The 21,424-nt window shown below is 45.1% G+C and overlaps 1 protein-coding gene across 8 annotated transcripts in view; it reads right to left on the reverse strand.

Annotated features, from left to right (window-relative positions):
• LOC139534198 (cell adhesion molecule DSCAML1-like) overlaps positions 1-21,424 on the reverse strand; it is an 88,039-nt gene that overhangs the window by 34,517 nt on the left and 32,098 nt on the right. For all 8 annotated transcript variants that reach the window (XM_071333150.1, XM_071333139.1, XM_071333120.1 and 5 more), the window contains exons 4-6: positions 9,200-9,346; positions 6,103-6,381; positions 1,589-1,864 (exon numbers count right to left, since the gene is read on the reverse strand). In XM_071333150.1, the coding sequence (XP_071189251.1) occupies positions 1,589-1,864; positions 6,103-6,381; positions 9,200-9,346 (702 nt within the window). The remainder of the gene's footprint in view (positions 1-1,588; positions 1,865-6,102; positions 6,382-9,199; positions 9,347-21,424) is intronic.

The raw sequence follows: 21,424 nt of genomic DNA on the forward strand, positions 1-21,424 counted from the left end.
GGGTCGTGGCTGGGTCTTCCAGCATGACAACGACCCGCAACACACAGCCAGGGCAACTAAGGAGAAAGCATCTCAAGGTCCCGGAGTGGCCTAGCCAGTCTCCAGACCTGAACCCAATAGAAAATCTTTGGAGGGAGCTGAAAGTCCGTATTGCCCAGCGACAGCCCCGAAACCTGAAGGATCTGGAGAAGGTCTGTATGGAGGAGGAGTGGGCCAAAATCCCTGCTGCAGTGTGTGCAAACCTGGTCAAGAACTACAGGAAACGTATGATCTCTGTAATTGCAAACAAAGGTTTCTGTACTAAATATTAAGTTCTGCTTTTCTGATGTATCAAATACTTATGTCATGCAATAAAATGCAAATTAATTACTTAAAAATCATACAATGTGATTTTCTGGATTTTTGTTTTAGATTCCGTCTCTCACAGTTGAAGTGTACCTATGATAAAAATTACAGACCTCTACATGCTTTGTAAGTAGGAAAACCTGCAAAATCGGCAGTGTATCAAATACTTGTTCTCCCCACTGTATATATATATATATATATATATATATATATATATACTGGTTTTAGTAAAATATACTGGTTTTCCATATCCATCTGTGGCAAAGATTTCCCTAAATAATTATGACAAATTTATTTTTTATTTATTTAACCTATATTTAACTAGGCAAGTCATTTAAGAAAAATTCTTATTGACAGTGACAGCCTAGGAACAGTGGGTTAACCAACTTGTTCAGGGGCAGAACGACAGATTTTTTACCTTGTCAGCTCGGGGATTCGATCTAGCAACTTTTCGGTTACTGGCCCAACACTCTAACCACTAGCCTACCTGCTGCCCCAAATCCAGCTCCAGAACCAGCCATACAGTAGACCAGCCAGCTAGCTATTCTTTCGATTAGTGTTGCTACAACATATAACATCAGCTAGCTAGATAAGGTTAGTATGCTAACTAGCTACACTGACAGCTATCAGTGCCCTACTTGTTGTTATTTCTCCACTCCACGTGGAAATCTCCACAACATTCCAACCCCCAATATGTGAATATGTATTAGCAGCCTGTATCATTCTTCGGAGGTGGAACTTAAATGAGAAATTCCGCTATAGGAATTACGTCAAAATAGGGGCTGCATTGCCCTCTGGTGTGGGCCTCTAAAGCTAAATTCCTACAACTCAAAAAACAATTAATGACTTATGCCATATTAATATGACATCTGAGTGAGAATGGCTAACAAAATCAATGGGGGCCCGCTGTAGGTCAGGGGCACGTGCCCAGTCAGTATTCGGTCATGACTACTACAAGCTTAGATAGCTGGCTAGAACTAACTACCAATCAAAAATGTAGTGACTGGCATAACAACAGAAAGATTGCTGATGCTCAACCAAATTTCAAAATTGCAACCAGGTTATTTTACTATTCAAACTCTCAGTAATAAATTGAGACCCCGACTGAGTTCCAAACAAAAAACATCATCAACCTCTTATGTCGCTTATGCCTGTAACCGGCCCTGTCTGTAAGAATAACGTTGCTTGCTTCCCACCCTCCCATCCAACCTTCTGTCCCTCCTTCCCTCTCTCATCCTCTTACCCTCCAGCAGTATGATAGAGAAGTCCTGGGCGGTGTGGCCCTTGCGGGAGGCAAAGCACTGGTAGGCCCCAGAGTGGCTCTTCTGAGCGGCTGTGATCTGCAGGGTGTCGTTGTGGGAGCCCTGTATAGAGATGTGCTGGTCTGGGACTATAGGTTCTGTGTTCCTGTACCAGGCCACTGTGTACTCTGGCGAACCCTCCACAGCACAGGTAAAGAACAGGGTACTGCTGATGCCCGTCTTCAGACTCTTAGGGGAGAGGGTCACTCGCAGTGGGTCTGTGGGAGGAGAGAGAACACACACATGAGTAACACACACACACACAAAGACACAGACTCAGTCCGTTTCAGGCAGTCATTTAAAAAGCAGCTGGAGACATCACTTCACATCTCTGTCCATATATATGTGTGTGTGTGTGTGTGTGTGTGTGTGTGTGTGTGTGTGTGTGTGTGTGTGTGTGTGTGTGTGTGTGTGTGTGTGTGTGTGTGTGTGTGTGTGTGTGTGTGTGTGTGTGTGTGTGTGTGTGTGTGTGTGTGTGTGTGTGTGTGTGTGTGTGTAAATGTCAGTGAGCAATAAGGCAGCTGGTGGTGTGTGCTGGGGGGTATGGCTGTGTAACCCAAGCCCCCCTCACCCTGTCAGAGTCACACTGTGTGCTGCCATGATGTGCCCACTGGCAAAGCCTGCCTCTTTTCTGCTCTCTCTTTTTTCATCTCTCTTGCACTATGTTTCTTTCTCTCTCGCTCTCTTGATCTCTCTCTCTCTCTATCTTCTCTGTGTTTTTATAAATCTGTTTCTCTCTCTCATTCTTTCTTTCTCTATGAAAGATATACTTCAATTTACAAATTTCATTGTTCCTTCTCTGTCTTCTTTTAGTCCACCCCCCCACCCCCTCTGCTCTCTGTATATCTCTCTCTCTAACAGTGACTGGTGTTGGCGGTGGTGTGATATGCTCATTCTCAGTGCATTACTGTCCTGTCCTCGGTCTAGATATGATATGACATGGCATCATACACTACACACCCATTCATACTGATCCATTTCTCACATTATACGTGTGAACGTGTGAACGTGTGTGTGTGTGTGTGTGTGTGTGTGTGTGTGTGTGTGTGTGTGTGTGTGTGTGTGTGTGTGTGTGTGTGTGTGTGTGTGTGTGTGTGTGTGTGTGTGTGTGTGTGTGTGTGTGTGTGTGTGTGTGTGTGTGTGTGAACAGAATATGAGCCTGTCTGCCACCGTTTCAGAAAACGGTGTGAGTGTATCTGTCTGTCAGTCTGACATTAACTGGAAGTGCACATTGCATTTCACCATGGCAAGGTGACTGGGAATATGGCCTAATACAAACAGTGTAGTTATTCCTTCCGTAAGGCAATCAAACAGGCAAAACGTCAGTATAGAGACAAAGTGGAGTCGCAATTCAACGGCTCAGACATATGAGACATATGTGGCAGGGTCTACAGACAATCACGGACTACAAAGGGAAAACCAGCCACATCGCGGACACCGACGTCTTGCTTCTGGACAAGCTAAACGCTCTTCGCCCGCTTTGAGGATAATACAGCGCCACCGACGCGGCCCGCTACCAAGGACTGTGGGCTCTCCTTCTCCGTGGCCGACGTGAGTAAGACATTTGAGCATGTTAACCCTCGCAAGGCTGCTGGCCCTGATGGCATCCCTTGCCACGTCCTCAGAACCACTTCAGATCATGCTGGAGTGTTAACGGACATATTCAATGTCTCCCTATCCCAGTCTGCTGTCCCCTTCTGCTTCAAGATGTCCAGCATTGTTACTGTACCCAAGAAAGCAAAGGTTACTGAACTAAATGACTATCACCCCGTAGCACTCACTTCTGTTATCATTAAGTACTTTGAGAGGCTAGTTAAGGATCATATCACCTCCACCTTACCTGACACCCTAGACCCACTTCAATTTGCTTACCGCCCCAATAGATCCACAGATGATGCAATAGCCATCGCACTACACACTGCCCTATCCCATCTGGACAAGAGGAATACCTATGTAATAATGCTGTCCACAAAACAAAGGAGCTGATTGTGGACTTCAGGAAACAGCAGAGGGAGCATGCCTCTATCCACATCGACGGAACCGCAGTGGTGAAGGTAAGCTTCAAGTTCGTAGGCGTACACATCACTGGCGATCTGAAATAGTCTACCCACACAGACAGTGTGGTGAAGAAGGCGGTGAAGAAGGCGCAACAGCGCCTCTTCAACCTCAGGAGGCTGAGGAAATTTGTCTTGGCCCCTAAAACCCTCACAAACTTTTACAGATACACAAATGAGAGCATCCTGTCGGGCTGTATCACCGCCTGGTAGGGCAACTGCACCATCCGCAACCACAGGGCTCTCCAGAGGGTGGTGCGGTCTGCCCAACGCATCACAGAGGGCATACTGCCTGCCCTCCAGGACACTTACAGAATCCGATGTCACAGGAAGGCCAAAAAGATCATCAACGACATCAACCACCCGAGCCACGGCTTGTTCACCCCGCTATCATCCAGAAGGCGAGGTCAGTACAGGTGCATCAAGGCTGGGACCGAGAGACTGAAAAACAGCTTCTATCTCAAGGCCATCAGACTGTTAAATAGCTATCACTAGCCGGCTTCCACCCGGTTACGCAACCCTGCACCTTAGGCTGCTGCCGAATATACATAGACTTGGATTCACTGGCCACTTTAATAATGGAACACTAGTCACTTTAATAATGTTTAAATAATGTTTACATACTGCTTTACTAATCTCATATGTACAGTTGAAGTCGGAAGTTTACATACACTTAGGTTGGAGCTATTAAAACTTGTTTTTCAACCACTCCACAAATGTCTTGTTAACAAACTATAGTTTTGGCAAGTCGGTTACGACATCTACTTTGTGCATGACTCAAGTAATTTTTCCAACAATTGTTTACAGACAGATTATTTCACTTATAATTCACTGTATCACAATTCCAGTGGGTCAGACGTTTACATACACTAAGTTGACTGTGCCTTTAAACAGCTTGGAAAATTATGTCATGGCTTTAGAAGCTTCTGATAGGCTAATTGACATAATTTGAGTCAATTGGAGGTGTACCTGTGGATGTATTTCAAGGCCTACCTTCAAACTCAGTGCCTCTTTGCTTGACATCATGGGAAAATCAAAAGAAATTGAAGAAAAAAATTGTAGACCACCACAAGTCTGGCTCATCCTTGGGAGCAACTTCAAAATGCCTGAAGGTACCACGTTCATCTGTACAAACAATATTACGCACGTATAAACACCATGGGACCACACAGCCATCATACCTCTCAGGAAGGAGATGCATTCTGTCTCCTAGAGATGAACGTACTTTGGCGCGAAAAGTGCAAATCAATCATAGAACAACAGCAAAGGACCTTGTGAATATGCTGGAGGAAACTGGTACAAAAGTATCTATATCCACAGTAAAACGAGTCCTATATCGACATAACCCGAAAGGCCGCTCAGCAAGGAAGAAACCACTGCTCCAAAGCCACCATAAAAAAGCCAGACTACAGTTTGCAACTGCACATGGGGACAAAGATCGTACTTTTTGGAGAAATGTCCTCTGGTCTGATGAAACAAAAATAGAACTGTTTGGCCATAATGACCATCGTTATCTTTGGAGGAAAAAGGGGGAGGCTTGCAAGCCGAAGAACACCATCCCAACCATGAAGCACAAGGGTGGCAGCATCATGTTGTGGGGGTGCTTTGCTGCAGGAGGGACTGGTGCACTTCATAAAATAGATGGCATCATGAGGCAGGAAAATTATGTGGATATATTGAAGCAACATCTCAAGACATCAGTCAGGAAGTTAAAGCTTGGTCGCAAACGGGTCTTCCAAATGGACAATGACCCCAATTATACTTCCAAAGTTGTGGCAAAATGGCTTAAGAACAACAAAGTCAAGGTATTGGAGTGGCCATCACAAAGCCCTGACCTCAGTCCTATAGAACATTTGTGGGCAGACCTGAAAAAGTGGTATTTTTAAAACTGAATTTTTATTTTTATTAAATGTCAGGAATTGTGAAAAACTGAGTTTAAATGTATTTGGCTAAGGTGTATGTAAACTTCCGACTTCAACTGTATATACTGCATTCTATTCTACTGTATTTTAGTCAATGCCACTCCGACATTGCTCAATCTATTATTTATATTTTTCTTAATTCCATTCTTTTACTTTTAGATTCGTGTGTATTGTTGTGAATTGTTAGATATTACTGCACTGTTGGAGCTAGGAACACAAGCATTTCGCTACACCTGCAATAACATCTGCAAAATGTGTGTTTGTGACCAATAAAATTTGATTTGATTTAAGTGTTTGTTTTGTGGGTCTGTGCCAAACTTATTTCCCCTTTGCCAACCCCCTCTCCCCCCGCCTCACTCCTCCTTCTCCTCACACCAATTCCCTGTCCCACGGTCCCTCCCTCTTCACCACAACATCCACTCCCTCTCCCCTTTCCTCCCTCCCACATCCCTCGACCCCCCTCCCTCCTCCTCTCCTCACCTATGACATAGAGTGCTCCGGACACCTCCTTCGAGCCGAAGCTGTTGGTGACCTCACAGGCATAGCTACCGCTGTCCTCCTGCCTGAGGTCACTGATGGTCAGACCAGTGAGGCGCCGCGTCCAGCGTGCATCAGAGGGCAGCGGGCGCCCGTCCTTTAGCCAGCGCACCGTGGGGCTGGGGTACCCTGCTGCCATGCAGGGGAGCTCCACACTCTGACCAGCCCGCACTTCCCCCGCCTGGAAACTGTCCAGGATAGAGGGAGACGATTCGGTGGGGTCTGGAGGAGAAGGGGGGGGGGGGGGGGGTAACAGGTTAGACTTTGGACTGGGTTAGGGTATGGGATGGGATGTTTACAACATACACTATACAGTACCAGTGAAAAGCTTGGACACACCTACTCATTCAAGGCTTTTTCTTTATTCGTACTACGTTCTACATTGTAGAATAATAGTGAAGATGTCAAACTATGAGCCAGTTTGGGATAATAACACATATGGAATCATGTAGTAACCAAAAAAGTGTTAAACAAATCAAAATATATTATATATGTGAGATTCTTCAAAGTAGCCATCCTTTGCCTTGATGACAGCTTTGCACACGCTTGGCATTCTCTCAACCAGCTTCATGAGTTAGTCACTTGGAATGCATTTCATCTAACAGGTGTGCCTTGTTAAAAGTTAATTTGTGGAATTTATTTCATTCTTATTGTGTTTGTGCCTATCAGTTGTGTTGTGACAAGATAGGGGTGGTATACAGAAGATAGCCCTATTTGGTAAAATAACAAGTCCATATTATGGCAAGAACAGCTCAAATATGCAATAAAAAACGACATATTTGAGATTCTTCAAAGTAGCCATCCTTTGCCTTGATGACAGCTTTGCACACTCTTGGCATTCTCTCAACCAACTTCATGAGATAATAATAAGCAAAGAAAAAATGACAGTCCATCATTACTTTAAGACATGAAGGTCAGTCAATACGGAAAACTTCTTCAAGTGCAGTCGCAAAAACCATCAAGCACTATGATGAAACTGGCTCTCATGAGGACCGCCACAGGAAAGGAAGACCCAGAGTTACCTCTGCTGCAGAGGATAAATTCATTAGAGTTAACTGCACCTCAGATTGCAGCCCAAAAAAATGCTTCACAGAGTTCAAGTAACAGACACATCTCAACATCAACTGTTCAGAGGAGACTGTGTGAATCAGGCCTTTATGGTCAAATTGCTGTAAAGGACACCAATAAGAAGAAGAGATTTGCTTCGGCCAAGAAACACGAGCAATGGACTTCAGACTGGTGGAAATCTGTCCTTTGATCTGATGAGTCCAAATTAGAGATTTTTGGTTCCAGCCGCCGTGTCTTTGTGAGACGCAGAGTAGGTGATCTCCGGATGATCAGATGATCTCCGCTTGTGTGGTTCCCACCATGAAGCATGGAGGAGGCATGGAGGAGGAGGTGTGATGGTGTGGGGGTGCTTTGCTGGCTGATTTATTTAGAATTCAAGGCACACTAAAAACCAGCATAGCTACCACAGCATTCAGCAGCGAAACGCCATCCCATCTTGTTTGCGCTTAGTGGGACTATCATTCGTTTTTCAACAGGACAATGACCCAACACACCTCCAGGCTGTGTAAGGACTATTTGACCAAGAAGGAGAGTGATGGAGTGCTGCGTCAGATGACCTGGCCTCCACAATCCCCCGACCTCAACCCATTTGAGATAGGATGAGTTGGACCGCAGAGTGAAGGAAAAGCAGCCAACAAGTGCTCAGTATATGTGGGAATTCCTTCAAGACTGTTGGAAAAGCATTCCAGGAGAAGCTGTTTGAGAGAATGCCAAGAGTCTGCAAAGCTGTCATCAAGGCAAAGAGTGGCTACTTTGAAGAATCTCAAATCTCAAATATATTTTGATTTGTTTAACACTTTTTTGGTTACTACATGATTCCATATGTGTTATTTCATAGTGTTGATGTCTTCACTATTATTCTACAATGAAGAAAATAGTAAAAATAAAGAAAAACCCTTGATTGAGTAGGTGTGTCCAAACTTTTGGCTGGTACTGTATATACAGAAGTATGTGGACACCCCTTCAAATTAGTGGATTCGGCTATTTCAGCCATACCCGTTGCTGACAGGTGTATAAAATTGAGAACACAGCCATGCAATCTTCAACGTGGCACCGTCATAGGATGCCACCTGTGAAACAAATCAGTTTGTCTAATTACTGCCCTGCTAGAGCTGCCCCGGTCAACTGTAAGTGCTGTTATTGGGAAGTGGAAACGTCTAGGAGCAACAACGGCTCAGCTGCGAAGTGGTAGGCCTAAGATCATCATGCGCAATGCCAAGTGTCGGCTGGAGTGGTGTAAAGCTCGCCACCATTGAATTCTGGAGCAGTGGAAACGCGTTCTCTGGATTGATGAATCAGGCCTCACCATCTGGCAGTCATACGAACGAATCTGGGTTTGGCGGTGCCAGGAGAACGCTACTTGCCAATGCATAGTGCCCACTGTAAAGTTTGGTGGAGAAGGAATAATGGTCTGGGGCTGTTTTTCATGGTTCGGGCTGGGCCCCTTAGTTCCCATGAAGGTAAAGCTTAACGCTATAGAATACAGTGACATTCTAGACGATTCTCTGTTACAGCATGACAATGCCCCTGTGCACAAAGCGAGGTCCATACAGAAACGGTTTGTCGAGACCGGTGTGGAAGAACTTGACTGGTCTGCACAGAGCCCTGATCTCAACCCTATCGAACACCTTTGGGACGAATTGGAACACAGACTGTGAGCCAGGCCTAATCACCCAACATCAATGCCCAACCTCGCTAATGCTCTTGTGGCTGAATGGAAGCAAGTCCAAGCAGCAATGTTCCAACATCTAGTGGAAAGCCTTCCCAGAAGAGTGGAGGCTGTTACAGCAGAAAAGGGAGGACCAACTCCATATTAATGCCCATGATCTTGGAATGAGACGATTGACGAGCAGTTGTCCACATACTTTTGGTCATGTAGTGTATATTCATTCATGTTCATAGACATTTATTACACACAAAACACTGTGTACCGGTACTCAGAGCAATGACATACTTTTACAGTCCCACTCACCCATGACAGACAGCCTGGCTCCATTGCTCTGACGTGTCTCTCCACTGTATTTGTGCTTGGTGATGCAGCGGTAGGTAGAGAGGGCATCCTCCTTCTGGACATCTGAGATGTACAGAGCACCAAAGGACGTCAGGAAGAACCTGTTACCTGTTACAGAGAGAAAATTATTGAACAAAGCAAAATAACTAAATACCCCCAACAAACAACTTAGTCAGGGCAAGGGTGACTGCTATCTAAACATTTGGCAACCTGTCATACCCTAGAGGACACACGCTGAGCTCACTATTAAACATGCAATACAATCACATTGAGAAACACTTGAAAATGGTCAAACCCTCACCATCACTTACAGTAAAGACGGTATCAACATCTCTACTTCAGTATTGTTATCATTGTTGTGGTTGTTATAGAACACAGCAAGATGAGCCCAGGTCTGGTACGTGTGTCAGTGTGTGATGTACCCTGCCAGGCTGTGCCCTATTTTCAGCCTGCAACAATCTGGCAGACCCTGCCCAATTATTGGAGGGGTAGAGGAGAGGGAGGGCACCATTTTATTGAGCATTTGCCAATTTGGGAAATGTTAACACTGTCCTATGTATGAACACATACTCACACACATGTGCGCATACACACATACACACGCTGTTCTTCCTCTACTCGTTCTCTCTCACCTGGGTTCACTGCAGAGGCTCCCGGCTATAGTCCAACAGCTGGAGCACAATCAGAGCATTCATGTGCAACTGTGTGTTTATCACCATCGCTGTTTGATGGGCTCTAAGCCTGTCAGGTTATGTGTGTATGTGGAGGGTAGAGGATGTGTGTGTGGAGGGTAGAGGGTGTGTGTGGAGGGTAGAGGGTGTGTGTGGAGGGTAGAGGGTGTGTGTGGAGGGTAGAGGGTGTGTGTGTATATAGAGGGTAGTGTGTACATCTGCACAGTAGTTGTCTGACAGACAGCACAGGTGGAGGGTAGACACTAGCGGTTCTGGGGGGAGGCAGGGGGGCCAGTGCCCCTGTGACAACAATTCTTCCCCCCCCTAAATGTGGAGTATGAAATAATTTTTACATAACTAATTTTTGCTATCGTTCTTTTTTTACATCCGTTATTAGACAGAAAATGCAAATAAATAGTTGAATGATTATGAACATGGTCTTTTGCATGCTAATGCCTGCAATGCAGTGAAGAAAATGATATGACAACAATAACGTCTAATGTAACTGGCCCCTCTAACAATACAACTGGCCCCAGCTTGGCCCCCCCAGTTGAAATGGTCTAGAACCGCCACTGAGGGTAGAGTGTGTATGACTCTCTCTCGCTCTCTCTCTGTTGTGTGTGTGTGTGTGTGTGTGTGTGTGTGTGTGTGTGTGTGTGTGTGTGTGTGTGTGTGTGTGTGTGTGTGTGTGTGTGTGTGTGTGTGTGTGTGTGTGTGTGTGTGTGTGTGTGTGTGTGTGTGTACTAGGGGGCTAACAGACAATGTGTGTATGGAGGGTAGTGGCACAGTCGCAGTGTAGGCTGTAATTTTACAGTCAGCCTTTGTTTGCACCCCTGAATTAATCCTTACAGGATAATGTGCACTTTAAGATTTCAACTCCCATAACACTGACACGCCACACTGTCACAACACACTGACAGACAAACAGAGAGCTAGAGAGATAGAGATAAAGAGAGAGAGGGGGAGAGAGAGAGAGAGAGAGAGAGAGAGAGAGAGAGAGAGAGAGAGAGAGAGAGAGAGAGAGAGAGAGAGAGAGAGAGAGAGAGAGAGAGAGAGAGAGAGAGAGGGAAAAATGGAAATACATGTATAGATTGTAAATAGTGAGACAGAGAGAGAAAGAGAGAGAAGAGAGAGAGTGATATCCATAAACAAAAGATCTAAGAAGTGCTGTGCCATGGAGACACCTCCAGAACAGGAGCCATTTTAATCACATGATCTCCTCCACTATCCACCCATCTTAATTGTTTCTCTTGTTTATTCAATCCCTCCATCTTGAACCATCTCTCGTATATATCCTCCTTAACATTTTCCCCCTTTCACACAATCTCTTTCTCTCTGTGTTGTTAAGCAGAGTGGCAGACAGAGTAAAATATTAATTGCTAAATCACTGTACTCCCCAAGCTTTTATTCATGCTGACTTGACTGGATAAACTGAGAATGGAGCTGAAGTGATGCACTAGACTAAGAGCCAGTTCACCACATTCACTCTGCTACCCACCCGCAGGCCTGTTGTTCTCGGTTGGGCTTGTCAGTCAATGATATACTAGGTTAGCAGAGAACAAGCAGGGTGTAAAAGATTAAAGGGAATAAGGGGGGAGCAAAAGAAGAAAGAGTAGGAGAAGAAAAGTGAGTGTGTGTGCGCTTGTTCATATGTGTGTATGTTCACGCATACTGTATGTGTGTCTATATGTGTGAGGGGAACATTTTAAAGTGTGGGCATGTTCCGTGTGTATGTGTGTCAGTGGATACTGTAATTATCTGGGTTAGACTGCTGAGCTCAGGCCTTGTTGTCAAACACAGCACAGGAAGGCCTACACTGGTGGGCTACACTGTCAAAATCACACTGCTTTCAAGTGAGCCTGGATTCCACTACAAACCTATAGACCTGCAGTCTGGTAGCAGGCAGAACCTGGGAGGGCTATATGAGGGGTGAGAGGAGAGGGAGAAAGATTTTTTTGTCAAAAATAGGGACAGAGATATAGGAAAACCAACTGTATGAGAGAGAGAGAGAGAGAGAGAGAGAGAGAGAGAGAGAGAGAGAGAGAGAGAGAGAGAGAGAGAGAGAGAGAGAGAGAGAGAGAGAGAGAGAGAGAGAGAGAGAGAGAGACATAGAAACATACATAGACAGACATTTGCGTAGCGCTGGTTGCGTAGGGTGTGGGTCTGAGCCAGTGTGTATGTGTGTGAGTGTGTGTAAGAGTCTTTGAGTCAGTAGCAGCCACGTTTCCTCACATGCAAATGAAGGCAGAGGCACACAGCTAACGAGGCCCATATTTCCACCTCCTCACTGGGGCCATTATTTATTGATGTTCTGCGTCTTTCCCCCTCCCTCCCACTCTCGCACTTTCTTCCCTCTCTCCCTGTTGCTAGGGGCTGCTTGCCATCCTGCGGGTGCTTCTGTGACGATGTTTGGGGTGCAGTCACTCGACCGCCCCTCCCCCTTCAGTGTACGCAAACAGACAGAGGCACTGACACGCACGCACGCACGCGCACACACACACACACACACACACACACACACACACACACACACACACACACACACACACACACACACACACACACACACACACACACACACACACACACACACACACACACACACACAAAGTTCAGCCAGGCAGCTTGGCATTGGGTAAATAATTGGAGTGAGCTGGGTCCTTTAAATGTAAAAAAGAATGGGATGATTTCTTCATGGATGTAGCAGTGTCACAGTTTGTCATTAGATATCACTGTCTATCTGACTTCCCCTGCCTCTCTTCCTCAACAGAGAGAGAGTTGGAGGGAAGGGAAGAGGGTGAGAGAAGGTGAGAAGAGAGAGTTGGAGGGAAGGGAAGAGGGTGAGAGAAGGTGAGAATAGAGAGGGGGAGGAACAAGGGATCATAGAGGAGGGACTGTCACTGAGAGAAGAAAGAAAGAAGAAACTGAGCGGATTCAGGAGACATTCACTCTGCAGTACTAGAATATGCATATAAAAATACCCTCAAACGCACACGCACACACACACGCACACTAGCCCTACAGACTAAAAATAAAAGGTTCTTGGAGTATCCTTTATGGGTTCTTCAAATATAAACTGTGGGGGAACTCCTATAAGTTCTTCAAATGTAAACTGTGGGGGAACCCCTATACGTTCTTCAAATGTAAACTGTGGGGGAACCCCTATAGGTTCTTCAAATGTAAACTGTGGGGGAACCCCTATAAGTTCTTCAAATGTAAACTGTGGGGGAACCCCTATAAGTTCTTCAAATGTAAACTGTGGGGGAACCCCTATAAGTTCTTCAAATGTAAACTGTGGGGGAACCCCTATAAGTTCTTCAAATGTAAACTGTGGGGGAACCCCTATAAGTTCTTCAAATGTAAACTGTGGGGGAACCCCTATAAGTTCTTCAAATGTAAACTGTGGGGGAACCCCTATAAGTTCTTCAAATGTAAACTGTGGGGGAACCCCTATAAGTTCTTCAAATGTAAACTGTGGGGGAACCCCTATAAGTTCTTCAAATGTAAACTGTGGGGGAACCCCTAAAAGTTCTTCAAATGTAAACTGTGGGGGAACCCCTATAAGTTCTTCAAAGAAGCCCTTTTAATGGATCCTCTAAGAACCTTTTGAAGAAACTTTTGGGGCACATTTTTGAACTACACCCTCCCCTATTATTATTAATAATAATAATAACATGCAGAACAATAACAACAATAACACAATATTTGAGTTGTCAGTGTTTATTATGATTTTAGTGGCAAAGCAGAATTGAGGTAGATATGAGGTGGCCTCCCAGTAGAGCCCCAAGTCCAATGGGTATGTCCTCTGGTGTGTTGATGTTAATGTGTTGATGTCCTCCGTATCCTTAGCCACAATGATTTTGCAGTGCATGGTGATCAAACAGGTTTCCTGTTATATTCATCAGAGGTGTAGGGAGGGTGAAGTCTGGGAATCCCCCAAAAATAGAATTATACAGATTTATTAACAAAACAGTAATTTTACCTTAGTTTTTGTGGTAAATGTGAATGAAAAAAACTGTTTTGATAATGGTTTTCATACACATGCCTTGTCCATAATGTAGAGGCCTATGGGATATTTATTGAAGAGGTAAGGGAGGAGGATGGTGCATGTGATCAGCATAACATACCAATACCAATTGACATAACTTTGTATGCCTCCTTGTCTGTATACCTGCAGACACAGACACAAAAGTGAGCAGTTCAGTCATCTGCACCCAATACAGCTAGCCTTCAACATATTCTTATAGCCTACACATTCTTACCTCTTTGTTGATTCATATCCATTGAATTGTGTCCATTTTCTGTTTCAGAAAGATTTGCACAAATATGAACAGATAAATGGTATCATCATAAAACAATATCAATTTAAATTGTACAAGGGACAAACCTTAACTTAAATTGATGAGATCATTACATTTTTCAGTTAAGTGACTGCACCTGCTGCCCTTTCAAATCCAAATGTTTCAGTTGGGCAGTTAGGTTCCTGCAAGAACCCCCACCAATTAAGGAGGTTTCTCGATGAACCCCACCTCCTATGGGGTTCTTAGAATAACGTTTGGGGGCCATTTTCAGTGCCAAGAACCCTAATGTTCTTTGAAGAACTCTTGATGAACCGCTCATTTTTAGAGCGCAGCTATTAAAAAACAGGATCAAATAAATCCACAACATGGACAGAGAATCACAGAGTGACTTCCATAGAGTGAATCAACTGACTGAATCAGCTCCATTGACAGATAATCACTCCAAAAGAGAGTGAATCAACCTACTGAATCAGCACCACTGACAGAGAATCACTTCAATAGAAAGTGAATCAAGCAACTGAATCAGCGCCAGTCACTACCACTGAAATGAGGATCCAGTGATTTCAGGCCCACTCCTCTGGCCTCTGCCCTGACTGCCACACCTAGTCAGCTAGAGGGGAATGGAAAGAGAATAGGAGAAGAGAGCTGAGCCAAGGCTGGAGTAGATAACTGCTCATCCACATTTTACTATGCTCCACTCTTATTGTTAACATATCCACAAGGCTATACTAACCCATGAATGGAATAGAATAGGGGTGCTGTGCCTGAATTCAAAACGAGACCCCACAACACTCTCTCTTTCTCTCTTCCCTCCCTCCCTTCTTTCTCCTGCATGCATTAAAAGGCTGAAGTAGTAGCAGGTGTCAGACAATTAAATATATACACTTCCCTGGCTTCTATTCTCCCCCACACCATTTATCAATGGTGCCCTCTTCACTCCGCTCAATTCACATTCAAAGCAGCTTTATTGGCACCACTGATGTGTTACAACTAATCGTGCCGTGTTAGCCCCGCCCCTTTCCATCTAGCTCACAAAAGGTGCTTTGTTAGCATGACCACACAGTTCAGTAATGTTGGAAGTAACGCAGAACCACTATCAGTCATATCTACAGAATGAATGAGGAATATCCAAATCTCTGTCTCCCTCTCTCTCTCCCTTTCTCTCTACCTCTCTCTCTCCCTCTCTCTCCCTCTGTCTCCCTCTGTCTCCCTCTGTCTCCCTCTGTCTCCCTCTGTCTCCCTCTGGGGGTTGGGAAGAGAGAGAGAGACACAAGGTTTGTCATATTTTCATGAAAAAGCCACGCTTCACCGTCTTGTCCTATAACCACTGTCCTCTCCCCTAACTAATCCTGACTGTTTATCTCATTTCTCAATCCTTTCTTATTTCCTCCTCCTTCCCTCCCTCTCTCCTCTCCTCTCCTCTGTTCTGTTTGTTGATGAGACTGTGACCTCCATACAAACCCCCAGTCTCCCTTCTCTAACACTACTGACATTTACAATGAGCAATGAAGAGGAGGAGGATGGGGGGATAGAGGGGGTAACAGTGTATAAGTGGAGTAGGAGACAGAGAGAGGGAGAGGAGGAGAGATGGAGGGAGATAGATAGACGGGAACAGACAGAGGGAGAGGGTACAGTCCAGATGTTTCCACTACATTGGGATCGCGTCTCTTCTGCTCCACTTGCCGCTCTGTCCCAATTTGCCCAGTGTGACTTTAAACAGTAAACACTAGGGGGGAGACAGAGATTCCAAACATAGACTAATAGGTCAATGTACAGGAAAACATTACATGTACACAACGTCCCTGTAAACCACTATACTATAGAGGCACTCAAATTTCATTTTCTATACTGTAGAAACTATAGGCCAGGGACATACACTGAGTACATTGAACATTAGGAACATCTTCCTAAAATGACATTTGCACCCCCTGCCCTTTTTCCCTCGGAACAGCCTCAATTGGTCGGGGCATGGACTCTACAAGGTGTCGAAAGCGTTTCACAAGGATGCTGGCCCATGTTGACTCCAATGTGTCCCACAGTTGTGTCAAGTTGGCTGGATGTCCTGTGGGTGGTGGACCTTTGATGATACAGACGGGAAACTGTTGAGCGTGAAAAACCCAGCAGCGCTGCAGTTCTTCCCACAAACTGCTATGCCTGGTACCTACTACCACACCCCGTTCAAAGGCACTTACATTTTTGTCTTGCCCATTCACCCTGTGAATGGCACACACACACAATCCATGTCTCAAAGCTTAAAAATCCTTCTTTAACCTGTCTCCTTCCCTTCATCTACACTGATTGAAGTGGATTTAACAGGTGACATCAATAATGGATCATAGCTTTCACCTGGATTCACCTGGTCAGTCTGTCATGGAAAGAGCAGGTGTTCTTAATGTTTTGTATACTCAGTGTATGTACTACCTTAAAAATACCTAATCAGGGACACAGAGAAGAAAACTGTACATAAAACGAATACAGGTTTACAGTGTCCCCGCAGACCACTATAGACACAGACAAACTGGCTATAGTGTAGAAGACTACAGGGACCTTATAAACACCTAGTAACAGACAGAGTATGGATATATAAAGCAGACCTATAAACAGAGAAAGACAGAGGTGAAAACAGAGATCCATAATTCATGATGTGTGTTTCATGTGCCTGGTGACATCTGGGATGACAGTACTAATGTGAACCCCTGGGGAGAGCGACCGCACACACACACACGTACACACACACACTCCTATGTATTCCCTTCCTATATGAGCGACAACAGTTGACATCACACACACCGGCACGCAAACACGCATGCACACACACACCCACACACCAAAAAGGAAACAATACATATATATTTGCAATAGCAGTAGAAAAAGCACATATACCCTCAAATGTACTGTACCCCTTTCACACACAAATACACACACACACACACTTCAGGATGAAGAAATATCAGTAAGTAAAATCATCCCACAGTCACTGGCCTTTGCCCCTTTCTCCTCCTTGTTTTAAATTAAGAGAAACAGAGAGAGAGATGGCTACATGGTATGTGTCAGTGTGTGTGTTGCACTGTGCTCTGGCGTAGCCCATGGACTGGGGCAGTTGGCTGCATTAGCTGCACTGAGTGAGCTGACTGGTCCCTCCCTATTATAGCACTGGTAGCAGAGGAGTGTCTCAACCCAGCCAGGAGGGACAGCTCTCTCTCTCCCCCCCCCTCCTCTCTCTTTCCCCCCTCTCGCTCGCTCTCTCGCTCTCTCTCTCCCCCCCTTCCCCCCCCCCCTCTAGCTCTCTCTCCACCCCTCTCTCGCTCTCCCCCCCCTCTCTCGCTCTCTCCCCCTCTCTCGCTCTCTCTCCCCCTTTCTCTCTCCCCCCTCTCTCTCTCTGCCCCCCTCTCTCGCTCTCTCTGCCCCCCTCTCTCGCTCTCTCCCCCTTTTTCTCTCCCCCCTCTCTCTCTCTCCCTCTCTCACTCGCTCTCCCTCTCTCGCTCCCCCCTTTCTACCCCCTCTACCCCCCTCTCTCTCTCCCTCTCTCTCTCTCTCTCTCTCTCTCTCTCCCCCTCTCTGCCCTCTCTCTCTTTCTCACCCCCTCTCTCTCCTCCCTCCTTCTCTCCCACCTATCTCTCTCTCCCCTCTCCCTCTTTCTCTCTACCTCTCTCTCTCGCTCTTTCTCTCTCTTTCTTTCTACCTCTCTCTCTCTCCCCCTCTCCCTCTTTCTTTCTACCTCTCTCTTGCTCTCTCTTACACACACAAACACAAAAACACAGTAGGTCAATTGAGATTGCATGGACATCGGTGCGAGGCACTCATCGACCAGAGACAGACCTCAAATCCCCCACAGACAACACACCCGTCTGAGCACACACACACACAGGCCACAACTAGGACATATAATAAGTGGAGCAAACATAGACAACAACTCCAACATACAGTAGGATGTTCAGAGAATGTGCTATTGTCTGCAGTAGGTGTAAACAACTGGACACACAAACACGGACTGCATGTGAGGTTAGAGACTGGGAGTGTTCACTGTTCTAGAGTCACTAAAGGCCTGCCTACCCAGCTGCGCTGTATCATCTCTTCTTACAATGAATTATTGAGAGCTGTCTTGTCTGTGGTTTGGGGTTAAAGAGAACACAAACACACCTCAGATACCTTCAATTATTCACCCGCTTAAACACACGCACGTGCGCATGAACACTCACACACGGACACACACGCATACACGCATGCACACGCCGTTTAAAAACCACACACAAACTAACAAAACCACACACAAACCACAAATCAAACCCAATGTACACACTAATCCATAACTAACTACACACACACACTCAATCTCACTCTCCCTCACATTCCCTCCTCCTGTGTGATCTCTCATGCACTTGTCCTCTGTCCTCACTTCCCAGTGCCCTCCCACCCACTCACATGAATCAGCTAGCTGCCATGTTGCCATGGCCTCTATGTAGGGTTGAACAACTAATAGACTGCCTGGACAGGGAAATCAATACACCTGATTGAGTGGTCTTGTAGGAACATGGCACTTGGCTGACCACCAGTGATCTTGATAGATCCCCAAATATGTTTTTGGTCTTCCCTGGTCAACAGTCCGCAGTGCGCTTGAAAAATACTTTTTGATACTACTTACACATTTCATAAATCCCAATGCATTTCAATTGCCATAGACCTGAACAGTAAAAATGGCCACTGTAACCAGTCTTCAACCGTTTAAGCTAGAAAACGTTCAGATCAGTCTGGAATATTGTGCTTGTATACAGCTTTTTGATACCATTTATACTTTTTGATCTTTAACCATTTTAAATGTGCATAAAAGCTCCATAGGCTTGAATGGGAAGTATTTGGATTTGCCACTGCTCTTGAACCCTTGAAGCTACAAACACCAAACCGACATTGACATATACAGATTGACTCAACTTAGATCGATTGTCAAAAGATTGTTGACGCTATATGAACTATAACCGTTTTAGATTTGCATAAAAGCTCCATAGACTTCAAAGGCAAAATGTGGATTCTTGATCCGTTTCAACTACAAACAGCAGCGTTGACATGTGCAGACTGACTCAACTTAGATGGCTTCAAGACACATTTTTGCCAGCATTCCTACTTCATAAACTATAAAGCCTGTCGTATCCCCATTCATTTCAATGGCGGAATGCAGGCTTCAACATTCTAAATTGAAAACACAGCCACAAATCTTTCAGAATGTTCAAACTAAAACATTTTCAGAGCTTAAAAACACACAACATGGCTTCTGATGATATAGTACTCACTCTAGTCTACTACACTAACCCACTATAATAACAACACACCTACAAAACACCTCAAAATAGATCTATATAGCTAACACATAGCATATGAAAACACTATTACTACCATTACTACTACTATTTCACAACCATAAATACTTCAGGACTGGCAAGCACACCACATTTACTTCCATAAATGTTATTTTCTAGATTTAACTGGGCTCCTTCCCTGACCTCATTGTAAAATGCAAATTCTCAGAATTAATTGTACTGTACGGTACATCAAAGTGTTTCTATTGTGCATATACTGTAGTATATGTATTGTATACTGTAGTATATGTATTGTATACTGTAGTATATGTATTGCGAGATACAGTATATGTGTAATATCTGTCTAGCCCTGCTTAGGACACAGGGTCAAAAATCAGACAGAGACAGCTAAGAAGGAGAGAAGGAGAGAGTGGGGAGGAGAATGGGTGTAAGTCTGTCTCCAGTGTGGCTAGCTGGTTAGTAAGTCAATAACTGTTTCCTCAAACACGATTTCTTAGCAAACGTCTGCTGTAATCTCCCTGGGCTAATCCCTCTTTAGCTAGCCTAAACAAAAGAAGAGAGGAGAGGGGGAGAAAGGAGAAATCCCTCTTTGCCCAAAGTAGCCTTACCCTTCTAAACCCTAACCCCCTATAGACCGTAGCAGGGCTCTTGATCTTTCCTCGATGATCCTTGACCTATAGACTAATGCAGACCTCTCTCACGTCCCTACAGTATGTGCTGTACCAGGCCAGAAGACACTGCTTTAGTGTTGTGAATGAAATAGAGGTGGGAAGGGGGAGACTGGTGGTATACAGCCTCTGGGTGCAGTTTAGGATGTCTCTGATGTAACACACACACACAGTCTTTCCTCTCTTTTACAGTGAGCGGGGCCAGGGTTGGAGGGTAAGACAGTGGGCCAGCTATCTGTCAGAGTGATGTGCTCGCAGGGCCTGTCCCATCTCTCCCTGTTACACTGATTGACACTGATACACTGCTGTAGCATACACACTACTAACACTTATACAGTAGCAGAGGGAGACAAATACTGTGTGTGTGTGTGTGTGTGTGTGTGTGTGTGTGTGTGTGTGTGTGTGTGTGTGTGTGTGTGTGTGTGTGTGTGTGTGTGTGTGTGTGTGTGTGTGTGTGTGTGTGTGTGTGTGTGTGTGTGTGTGTGTGTGTGTGTGTGTGTGTGTGTGTGTGTGTGCGCGTGCGTGTGTGAGTGTGCTTGGGAGAGAGAAAGAGAGATAGAGAGAGAGAGATTGGGAGATAAAGATACAGAAAGGATGTGTGTGTTCGTGCACGTGTGTGTATGAGTGTAGTGGGTAAATAGTCAATAATAGCTGACACTTGTCAGCCCTGTGCTTTATACACACAAAGGCCTGTGGTCAGGGTATTGTATGACTCAGTCTCTCTGCTCTCCCCCTCCCTGGGCCTCTCAAGCAGAGATAATTACCCTTATTGTGCCCCTCACACACACAAACACACACACACACACACACACGCACACACACAAGCTTATTCATGCCAAATAACACACCCGCCCATGTGCATATAGTCAGTCTGACAGAGTCAAACATGGCTGCCAGCACCCCATCTGTTTCTGCCCCCTCTTCTTTCTCTATCCCCCTTACCCTCTTCTACCCACCTCTACCCTCCCACCACGCAGGGGCGAACATGAAAGGGGTAAAGCAGGGAGACAGACAGACAGAGGAAAATAGAAAGTAAGAGATGTCTCTACAATATCCTCCAGACTTTTAGAGGCAACAGACTGTAATGATCTGATCTGTTGTGGAAACATTTTGTACCAATGTACAAAATGTACCAAACAATACTCTGCAGTAGGATAAGGCTCTGGGGCTATTTTGCTACTGTAGCCAGTAACTCTGGTTGTTAATCCAAACAGCTGTTCTAAAGGGTGGATGT

Source organism: Salvelinus alpinus, chromosome 1, assembly GCF_045679555.1.
Source record: "Salvelinus alpinus chromosome 1, SLU_Salpinus.1, whole genome shotgun sequence".
Classification (NCBI taxonomy): Eukaryota; Metazoa; Chordata; class Actinopteri; order Salmoniformes; family Salmonidae; genus Salvelinus; species Salvelinus alpinus.